General features: G+C 33.1%; 1 protein-coding gene across 1 annotated transcript in view; it reads right to left on the bottom strand.

The window, feature by feature from the left end:
- Positions 1-6,194: 6,194 nt before the first annotated feature.
- The window catches only part of LOC149423358 (fatty-acid amide hydrolase 2), a 48,835-nt gene continuing 43,284 nt past the window's right edge, over positions 6,195-11,745 (bottom strand). The window contains exon 8 of the mRNA XM_089632681.1: positions 6,195-10,477. Coding sequence (XP_089488807.1) covers positions 10,208-10,477 — 270 coding nt within the window. The 3' untranslated portion in view covers positions 6,195-10,207. The remainder of the gene's footprint in view (positions 10,478-11,745) is intronic.

Below are 11,745 nucleotides of genomic sequence, written 5' to 3'. Positions count from 1 at the left end.
AATTAAGTCATACCTGTCAACAATTTGAATTAAGAAATACACATTTCGAATACAGAATTATTTAAATAAAATAATTTTGTTAGCGATTTACAGCTTAGATCTTCGATTAAAATATTGGTTCTTGGTCTTATAAGCGATATGGATATAATAATTGGTGTACGTTAGGGTAGTAGAGCATTATTTTCCATTAATATCGATTTACAGCTTAGATCTTCATCATTAAAAGAATGGGCCTTGATCTTAGAATTCACAATATTTTTCAAGAATTTTTCGTTAAGGTATTTCAAAATAAATTCGCTGCGCCTGAATATGTATTTGTCCGCAACCCGCTTTATTCCGGTTCTATGACGGACAGGAGTAATTAGAAACTAACATTAACTATGATTATATTTTATTATATTGCTTTATCTATTAATTTTATTTTATGCTTTATTCCGGTTCTATGACGGACAGGAGTAATTAGAAATTAACATTAACTATGATTATATTTTATTATATTGCTTTATCTAAATTAGCACATCAAAGTTTAAAAAGTACTGTTCAATTACAACCCACATAAAATGTTTTATAGTGCTTAAGGCGAAATAGGTAGACTTGACCTGAAATTTGTCATTTTTTAGACCAATTTTAGACGTATGGACACTTTTCTTTAAAAAAAATACAAGTTGATTTCGAAATATCGTTATTTTATCTACCAAAGTAAGATGTTACATTTTGAAAAATAATGTTATTTTCATATCATAATAAAGTGTTACCGTTGGTCGATGCGCAGATTTGTTGCATTTTCAAAGGTGAATTTATTATTATACAACAAATATTTAAAAATCATATAATATACAGTATAAAAAATCAATAAATTATCTATCAAAAGAAAGTATAAGAATTTTGTTTTTGTTTCAAATAAAATTACTAATAAATAAATCCGAGCACGCGTTTTGTGACGAAAATCCCTCAATTTGATTATTTATTTATGGTCTTAAAAATTGGTATAGTTCAGATTTTTTTACAAAAATAATTTACCAAGACATTATTGAAACATTTGAAATAATTTATAACCAAAAATATATATTAGTAATTAATTTCGATTCGCGTTTGTGCAGTTTTATTAACTCGGCACAAGACAAAATTTTGTCAGTCTCCGCCAGGGGGGTATAACTCCGAGAAAAAAGTGGGTCAGAAAAAAAAGACACGGTAATCTCTATGGGTGACTTGTGACGTATATTTTCCACAAACCAATACGAACTTCATGCATGTTTATAGGCCGCTGTCACGAACTTCATGCATGTTTATAGGCCGCTGTCATTGGCCGATTTTAGGCTAGCCAATGGGTTGGCTCTGAATGAGAATTATATTGTCTATGGTTACGCCTTTTTTATAGTTTCTATCCTAGTCGATGGTGAGTATGTGTAGTAGTGACGTATATTTTTCAGTTACTGACTTTTATCTATGGCAAACATTAGGACCCATGGGCTCAGTACTAAAAACCCGAAGATATTGATCTAGTGAGTGGTTCATTTATGGTCTCCGCCGCGACCGGGCCTCGAGCGGTCGTCTAGGTCACGCCAGTATAGTTATTAGTTAATAATAACATTTTAAAGAAATTCCTCGCGTGGTTCCTACAATCTATCTTGAATCTACCAAACTGAAGTATTTTAACGGATAAAGTATCCCAAGTTCCTTGCAACATATTATAATACTTCATCCCTTAAATATAGAGTACACTGCTTTGTTTCATCGATTTGTCCTTTTTGGTAGCCCGACTTCATTGCACGTCTTTGTGTTATTTCTGTGAATGTCCTAGTTGTATCTAATTTTATTTATATGAAAATGAAATGTTTTGTTTACACCACTTTTAATCGATAATAATCTACATTACAAATTAGCGAATTACTCTCACGAAGAAGCCATTGGCTTTCAAACAAGTAGATTATTATTGATTAAAAGTGGTGTGTACAAATATTTCATTTTCATAGGATGAAAATGACGCCACCAAATAATTTTACAAACATTGAAGACGTACGAGTATATAATTTTATTTTTTATTAAAACACAAATAACTTCTCACCAATTCACTGCTACGCTGATGACAGCACCGTTCACGAGGGTTATCTTTTTGACAGGCCCCCTTCCACCTATGATGTCCGAACAGCTCGGGAAGTTTTGAAGCGAAAAATTGACCACCACCTAGAGATGGTTCGTGGCTGGGGTAAGGCCAACTTGGTCAGTTTCAACGTCTCAAAAACCCAAGCGTGTCTGATTTCGGCAAAGAGGGAGATCAATGACTGTCTGGTGCAATTTGATGGGAGCACTCTCCCCAATAAAGACTCCATTGAAATGCTTGGAGTTACTATATCAGACCAGCTCAAGTATCGGGGATCCATAGAAGCCCGAGTAAATCAGGCCTCCAAAAAGTTGGGCGTCTTGTACAGGGCTAGGAGATTCTTCAACAGTGACCAGCTGCTGACCCTGTACAAGTCTCAAGTCCGCCCAACTATTGAATTTGGGAGCCACCTTTGGGCTGGTGCCCCAAAATACTTGATAAACCTGCTTGAGTCTGTGCAAAGGAGAGCGATCCGTCTGATTGACAATCCGTTGTTAACAGACCGATTGCCTTCTCTGATGCATAGACGCAATGTAGGCATGCTGTGTCTGTTCTACAGGTATTTCAATGGAGCCTGCTCCAAGGAGCTAGCAGCATTGATTCCTGATGCACCGGTGCACGTGCGCGAAACTCGACGGACACGAACTGAACACCCGTTCACGGTTGACGTTGGCTTCATGAGAACGGGCCGTTTTTACGACTCGTTTTTGTTTAAGTCGGCTCGTATGTGGAACGAGCTACCGGCATCTGTTTTTCCTCCCTCCTATAATCCGAGCCTCTTCAAGGCCCGCATTAACAAATCCCTTCCTACAGCCCCTACCTTACTCCGCCTCACAACGCCGCCCAACCGGGTGGTGACATAGTTCCCCTGTCTGTGCACTGCACAGGCAGGGACACTCTTGTGAGGTGTCACATTAAAAAAAAAAAAAACTTTGTTTACATCACTTTATTTCGATACAAAATCTCAACATGTTTCATGAACCAAGTTCACTTCATCAGTTATTCAAAGTAGGAATTAAAATGTCATTAGACGGGAAAGACCGGGTAATTGGGAAAATATTTAAAATGGGGTTTATAAAATTTTTTTGTTTATTAATAATATCTGCTTTCATATTCACGTGTTTTCTTATTTCTAAGATTTCAAAATTATTGATTTGAGATACCTTGTAACCAGAATGTAGTATTTTAAAACCTGAATTAATATCGAAAGTATGGTCGTTATTTAATAAATGATCCGCAAATTCTGATTCACAGTTTCCCTTTAAAGCCCTAAGATGTTCTTTAATTCTGATCTCAAAGTTTCTATTAGTTTTTCCTATATAAAAGGAATTACAATCATTACAGTTGAGTTTATAAACACCTGATTTTTTAGTTTGACTATCAATATCTTTATTATTCAGAATATATTTTTTAAATTTGTTATTCGTATAAAACGCCGGTTGAATAGTGAAGGGGATGTTTTTATTTATGATTTTGGAAGTATCATTATCTACAAATAGAATTCTACGCCATTGTTTGTTTGTATCTTTATAAAAAGAATAAATATAAAGTTTAAAGAATTTATGTTTAATTTTTTTATTTAGTATTTCATCTATTAATTTATTAGGATAGCCGTTATTAGATGCTATTTGTTTTATGATATTTAATTCTGAGATATAATTAGGATCCGACAAAGGAATCGAAATTAATCTATTAAGCATAGAATGGAAAGCTGCGACTTTTTGAGAAAAGGGATGATTTGATGAATTATGTATGACAATATCAGTGTACGTATCTTTACGGAACGTAGAATTCTATTTGTAGATAATGATACTTCCAAAATTATAAATAAAAACATCCCCTTCACTATTCAACCGGCGTTTTATACGAATAACAAATTAAAAAAATATATTCTTAGTAATAAAGATATTGATAGTCAAACTAAAAAATCAGGTGTTTATAAACTCAACTGTAATGATTGTAATTCCTTTTATATAGGAAAAACTAATAGAAACTTTGAGATCAGAATTAAAGAACATCTTAGGGCTTTAAAGGGAAACTGTGAATCAGAATTTGCGGATCATTTATTAAATAACGACCATACTTTCGATATTAATTCAGGTTTTAAAATACTACATTCTGGTTACAAGGTATCTCAAATCAATAATTTTGAAATCTTAGAAATAAGAAAACACGTGAATATGAAAGCAGATATTATTAATAAACAAAAAAATTTTATAAACCCCATTTTAAATATTTTCCCAATTACCCGGTCTTTCCCATCTAATGACATTTTAATTCCTACTTTGAATAACCCTCCCCCACTCTTACCCCTCCCTGCTCCTTCTACCTCTTCTTTCTAGACCTAATTTTAATTATAACTTTAGTATACTTGTGCTCCTGATGAAGTGAACTTGGTTCATGAAACATGTTGAGATTTTGTATCGAAATAAAGTGATGTAAACTAGGTAAGTTTTTAGATTCTCACGGCCAAAAGCATTTTTGTTGTTTGTTTTTGGGGTGTTATGCCGTGTTGCGCTAACTCCTTCTTTAGCCGACGTTTCGGACAGCGTTGCAGTGTCCATCATCAGGGCAGATCCGGTAGATCTTCGGATCTACCGGATCTGCCCTGATGATGGACACTGCAACGCTGTCCGAAACGTCGGCTAAAGAAGGAGTTAGCGCAACACGGCATAACACCCCAAAAACAAACAACAAAAATGATGTAAACTAAGTTATTTGTGTTTTAATAAAAAATAAATAATACCATCACAAAGTGAAAATCAGTTAGAAGAAGTTTTCTTCGAAAAAAAAAAAAATAAATAAATAAAAAAAATATAATTTTATTTGAAAAGTACTTTGGTAACAGGTTTTTTATTATTGTGTGTATACATTTCGTCGCGTTGAAGGTCAGAATATATTTCACTGTTAGCTTTAATATTTCATTTTCTTTTGAAAATCTATTTTGCTTAAGTATTATTCTCATTGCCCTATTTTGGAGAATTTACAACTTATTTTGTTCTCTGCCGTTACACAAGAAAAGAATCGTTGAGCAGTATTAAAATGTCGAGCAACAATGAAGTTGTATGTGGTGATTGTAGTTTTTCTGAATTTTTTCCCAAAAAAGAGATCTTCTTTCCAATTCTGCTTTGTGTATACTCAGCACGCTCGTTGAAGTATAGTTTGGAATCAAATATTATAACTCCAAAGTATTTCAAATTAACATTTTCAATAATTTCACCATCAATTCTATTTTGCTTTCACTGTACGTGTCCAATTATCATACATTTAGTTTTTTTGAATTTATTTTTAGTCATCTTTATACATTATGTAGTTCATTATTAATTCTTCATAGTATTCTACAACTATGTATAATAGTGTATCACCGGCAAAGAGTTGTAGGTATTTTGCGTTTTGAAAATATATTTACCATGTCATTAAAATAGAGTATGAACAATAGAGGTCCGAGCACTGATCCCTGCGGTACTCCTAATTTACGCTCCATTGGTTATTTACTTTTGTGAATTGTTTTCAACTCATGACGGATCAGAATATCATAACATGATTTAAATAAAAAAAAGTTTTTTTACCCAACCCCGAATAGCTCTGTTATTGATCGCAGTTCAATAAAAAACTAACAGTGCCTATGCCTTTGGAACTTAAAAACATTTTGGCCTGATTCATGAGTATTTTTTTTTGTATCAGTTAACTTTGACTCCTCGTACTGTAAAAAAACTGTAAAACGCGAATTTAGAAATGGGATAGGGTCGGGTTAGTTTGCTCCTAAAGTAAAGCTCCGGCAACGCTGAGGTCCTGGGTTCGTTTCTTATATGCGATTTTCTGATTTTTTTCTGTTTCACATTTTTCGTTTGAGAGTAGATAACGTTATTTTATTATCAGATGACGTCACCATACTTCTCAAAATCAATTTGAATGTCAATGTCTATGGTTGTCAATCTCTCCCCATTAGTCAGCAATGGCGTCGTGTATGAAATTTGGCTGCGCGACCTGCGAATTCCACAGAAACTCCTTTGATTTCTAATTCAAATCAATAAAAGAGTCCAAAATAAAATACATTTCCCCTTTCAAATTAAATTTTATTACCAATCTCACATACGCACTGAGCGGGTTATTTATATAACTTATACAAGATGTAACATAAATTTTACACAACTTACCAATTAAATAATTAAGGTACCTAAGTATTTTACACAACTAATTAAATAACACTATCTACTGATTATTTATAATTATTTAATAGTTTAATCATGTTATAATTGCACTTAATTCTTATCTTAAAAATTTCAATTAGTCAAAATATAATACTTTATTCAAGTGTGTTGTTTTTAAATATAACATTATATATAGTATCAGTTGAAATAATTACTAGTTGAATGATTTTTTTCTAAAAATGTACGTAACAAGGACGGGTTGTTTCGGAGAATTTGAACAATTCATCAAATTTAAACGTTCATTTTCGGGTTCTGTGAAAGTCCTATTCAAGTTCTGTTACTATATCATTGTAGGCCAGTTGCTTGACAAAACTGAAATAAAAACAGAACTTGAAAAAATCTTTCACAGAGCTTGAAAATGAACGTTGAAATTTGATGAATTGTTCAAATTCTCCGAAACAAGCCGTCCTTAGATTCAACGATGTGATGTTTTTAGATTGGTGATAGGACAAATCAGAATACTTTTGATTTGTTCTCATTAATCCATTAACCGGTTGATCAGATCTTTCAAATTTAATACTCTTTGTATGTTTATTTATTTATTTTCAAGAATAATAAAATATAAAATCAACCTGAAAAAACAAAGTTTTTTTGTATAATACATCTATTTAAAATTTATTTTAAAATTGTCTTCACTGTCAGATGCCTAGCAGAAAAGACCGACATTTATTTCGTATATTAACTACTTCAATGCCGTCCGATTTCAGAGAGAGCGTATATGTACGCATGTGTGTACGTGATTGACCCCAAAAGTTGATAGAAGGTATTTTCACCGACAACGGGTCTATCCAATATATTCATTCATTCATTACCGAAAATATAAGTTAAATTCAAATAGATGTATTTAAAACTAGTCAGTATAATACTAATCACCCTCTAAAAATAAAGCTGCCTTTAAAAATACCCATAACTTAACAAATATTTTTTCACTGTAAACTATAAAGTATAATCCACAAAGCTCTAACTTTAAGTTAAAGTCATTTGACTCATTTGAAATATTAGTTCTTCCTTCTTCTTTGTAACTAGACTGGCTGAATGGTTGCGATCCTTTGCTACAAATCCGGACATCACCGGTTCAAATCTCGGCGCGTGAAAGTAAATTTTATTTGATTCATTTGTGTTATTTTACATTAATTTAAAATAACATATATAACGTATTTGCGGCACGTTCCAGAGTAGCAGATACTTTCAGTATCGCCCTGGTGAAAGTAGCTTGAAATGGCTTTCGCCGTGTTTAGTGACCAGATCTGAATAGCCAGGTACTTTACCCATTTTTCTCTTCTTAAATACCTTCATCCTCACAACATACTCCAACTGGTAATGTCATAGTCTCACTAGCTCCACACGGTTGGGAGCAATTGGGACTCTTGTGCGGTATTCACATAAAAAATCTACCTGCTTCATTTTACTATACATAAGAGTTCTATGTAATTCTACCCTGTATTCCATTTCCCGAGTGACCTAGACTAGAGAGATGCGGGGTTCAGATCTATGTACCTACACAATATTTCGTATAAAAACAATTTATTTAGTTACCTGTAGAATAAAAGAAGAATTTCATATGAGTGAAAGATAACAAACATTTTAAATATATTTTTGCTATTTGTTTTTGGGGTGTTATGCCGTGTTGCGCTAACTCCTTCTTTAGCCAACGTTTCGGACAACGTTACAGTGTCCATCAACAGGGCAGATCTACCAAACAAATAACAAAAATACTTTTAGCCGTGAAAATATTAAATCATATTTAAAATATACCATCAAACTTATGTTTAAACTCGGTTATTGTCTTTTTTTTGTTATTTGTTTTTAGGGTGTTATGCCGTGTTTCGCTAACTCCTTCTTTAGCCAACGTTTTTATTCGGTTATTGTCGTTTTTTTAAATACTAAACAATATTTATATTTTCTGTCGAAATATTAATAAAATGGTTAAAAAATATTTTTAAATTGTATTATTAGATCTATTTTTGTGATTAGAAAACTCTATTTTGTGACAGCTGTTTGACCATCTAAAAACAGAACTTAGGCTCAGTCAGTAGAAAAAGAATTTCAAATAACGGTTTTAAATTTTACATAAGTTTTAAATTATATGCATAAATACTGCTTACTGTTCTTATAAACACTTTATCAAAATCTAATTATACGAAGAAATTCCGATTGTTAAAAACAATTTTAGGGGCCGGACATTTTTTCTCGGCTTACGAAAATGATATACCTACAGTTACGTAAGCATAAATGGTTCATCATAATTTTGGCTTATATACTCGTATGTGCTAAGCGTTTGTAATTAAGGCGACATCAGACTAATAACAGGGGTTTGTGTGACGCTCACATTTGAGTTAATTCTGATGAACGTATTACTAAAATCTCAAATTTTTCTAGAGGAATCCTTACAGATGTAAGTTATTTAAATTTAAAATTAATAAAAACAGCACCTTACCATTAAAATATTTTATGTAAAATCGTTTGAAACTATAAAAACACACGATTTTATTTTTCTAGACGATGATCCCTCTAGAAACATTTCAGATTTTAGTAATACGTTCATCAGAAATAATTAAAATAAACCCTACGGAGAGATCGATTTTATAGGCCTGCTTGCTAGGGCAAAGTCGACCGTAGGTCCGTCCATTACCGGGTCGTGCGCCGAATATTGTTTTTATACGACTTCATCACTTATGTCGTTAATCTATTCCTACTTTATTTTAGAGGTTCAGAGGCAAATTCAACCGCAGGCGTGTCCAATACACAAGGGCCACGCATCGCATATTTTTGTGCACGGCTGTTTCACTTACGTCGTTTAGATTCTGGCTTTATTTTAGGGTATTGTCTCGCCTTAACAAAATAATGTAGGAACATTTTGGGGATCATTTACGATTCCAAAGACACGGTGTGATATTCGTGATTGTTGAAAGAAAAGTAATACAATTAATAATCATACGATTTTAGGTTAATATGTGTGATACTCGCAGTAATAATTTTTGTACGTATTATTTCGGACTAAACAATGAATTTCATGATATACAGGATGTTAGGGACGTATTTGAGTTACTTTAAAACCGTGATTTCTGAAATTATTTGGAGTAAAAAATATAAATGAAATTTTGGTGTCCTGTGACTTTTTGATGTTTTTAACCCCCCCAACCCCTTACATCGACCCCAGCCAATTGTCATCAATTGTCCAATCCCTTCATATTTTCTGTTTTTTTATGAAAAAAACGTTAAAATATTCACCGCCAAGGCTTCTGGAGGCCAAAACTTCTTTAATATTTTTTACTCCAAATAATGTCAGGAATCACTGGTAAAGTAAGTCCCTTAACACGCTGTATGTTCATAAAGTTGACGTTCTCGAAAAAGTCAATAATTTTTATTGTTTAACTATCGCTGTATTATGTTACTACCAAAACTGCAGAAAGATTAACCGTGGCGAAATCAGGAACCACAGTTAATTTAGAACTTACTAAAAATGTTAAAATTTGTAGTATGTATACGTTAGAATTCGCAGGTTCTCATTTCTCTAACATGAAAGCACGGTGTAATGTTTATCACGCTTAGTTCGCGTTATGACGTTTAACCAAAACTATCTAAATCAAAAGGCCGAGACATTCAATCAAATCAACCTCTTAACTTGTACGAGAACCGTAAAAATGTACGTAAAGGTATTTTACATTTTACACAACTGATAAACAACCACTAATATAACATAAATGGTTGCTTAAAATTTAAAGCCTGTTTATTCGTAAATCCCCCAATGTTTTAATAAAGACAAATAAATTGAAAAAAAAAATTAAAAACGATAATTTTTTTAGGATCTCATACAAGTTAAGAGGCCGATTTTATTAAGTGTCCTGGCCTTGAGATTCAAGTGGTTTTGGTTTAACTCGCTTAGAATGCGTCATCACGGTTCCACCCAGCCCCCGAAGGCTTCCTCCAGTTCTTTGGCCACGGCCAGCGTTAAATGGTCACACTTGGGGTTGGCTACCACTTGAATGCCCACAGGCAGGCCCTGAAGCGTTAGACCCAAGGGGCAATTGGTGACGGGGAGGCCCAGGCTATTGAACATGAAGAGGAAAATGTAGTTAAGTAGGTTCCGGAGGTAGTTATAGTGGAACTGTGCGGGCTCGTGGAAGGTGGGGTGGAAGCAAACAGCGTTGTCGCCCAGGAGTTGCTGCAAGAAAGAAAATGTATTAAGAAAAATCTTTAGTTAGTATACACATACAGACGGTGACCGGATAACTCATCAAAATGACAATTCAACACACCTATAAAAAGTGTTATAAAGTTATGAAAAGTGATAACTATTTAACCTACTTTTTGTTTCACCACTTTTAAAGACTTTATATCACCTTTTTAAGATGTGTTGAATTGTCATTTTGAGGAGTTATCATGGAACCACACAGACACCATAACATTCTGGGCAAATAATAAGTATAAACATCAACGTCTTTATGTGTGTAATTAATTTCTACATCTTTATTATTCTTGATACCTGTGCTCTTTTACTTTTATTCGTAAATATCGTATATTTTGATTATTATTAATTACTTTGCTCCGTTTTTTAACACGAGCTTTGCTCTTAAAAAATGTTTATAATACATTCTAAAAAAGTCAAATTCCAGCCGTATTTCGTATGTTTTTAAAATCAATCATAAATTTGTGAACTCAAATTCATAATCGAATATTATGAGAGATTTATGATAATTAAGATTACAATAGTCACCCGAGTTATTACCAAAAAAACACTGTAAGAGATCTGATCTAAAAAATAGTGCTACGATTGCTTGAGATTCGTAAATCTTTATTTTGAAGTTATTTATTTTCAATAATTTCCAAATAAAATAATTCCGAATGAAATTAAATGTCTTACATAAGAGGCCAACTTGATTCAGTTTCCTGGCCTGGGTTGAGGTAGTTTTGATTGAGCCCTGGTGAGAGTCTTTGGACCACTCGGCTACAAGCTGATTGAGGAGTTATAGTAGTCTATATAAATATATATATAATTAGAAACTCTATGGTAAATTACGGTGGGATATTATACAAAATATCATTTTACACCACTACAAACCAACCAAAAATATGAATAGAATTCGATTAATAGAGATATTATAACATATCTGTCTATTTTTTTATGGTTATTATCTAAAACTGGGTCAATTGCCTAACTTATCCACATTGATGTTCTTTACATCGATCGTGCTCCGAGACTATTTGAAAGTAGCAATACAATACTTTTATTCAAGCCATCATAGAGCAGACTCTAAATCCCACATGCACTAGTCAAGCTATTATGGAGCAGACTCTTAATCACACATACACTAGTCAAGCCATCATAGAGCAGACTCTAAATCCCACATGCAGTAGTCAAGCTATTATGGAGCAGACTCTTAATCACACATACACTAGTCAAGCCATCATAGAGCAGACTCTAAATCCCAC

The sequence above is a fragment of the Hesperophylax consimilis genome, chromosome 6 (assembly GCF_061612785.1).
Source record: "Hesperophylax consimilis isolate HC1 chromosome 6, BYU_Hcon_1.0, whole genome shotgun sequence".
Taxonomy (NCBI): domain Eukaryota; kingdom Metazoa; phylum Arthropoda; class Insecta; order Trichoptera; family Limnephilidae; genus Hesperophylax; species Hesperophylax consimilis.
The sequence above is the reverse complement of the archived record's forward strand: the minus strand, read 5'-3'. Positions and strand labels throughout refer to the sequence as shown.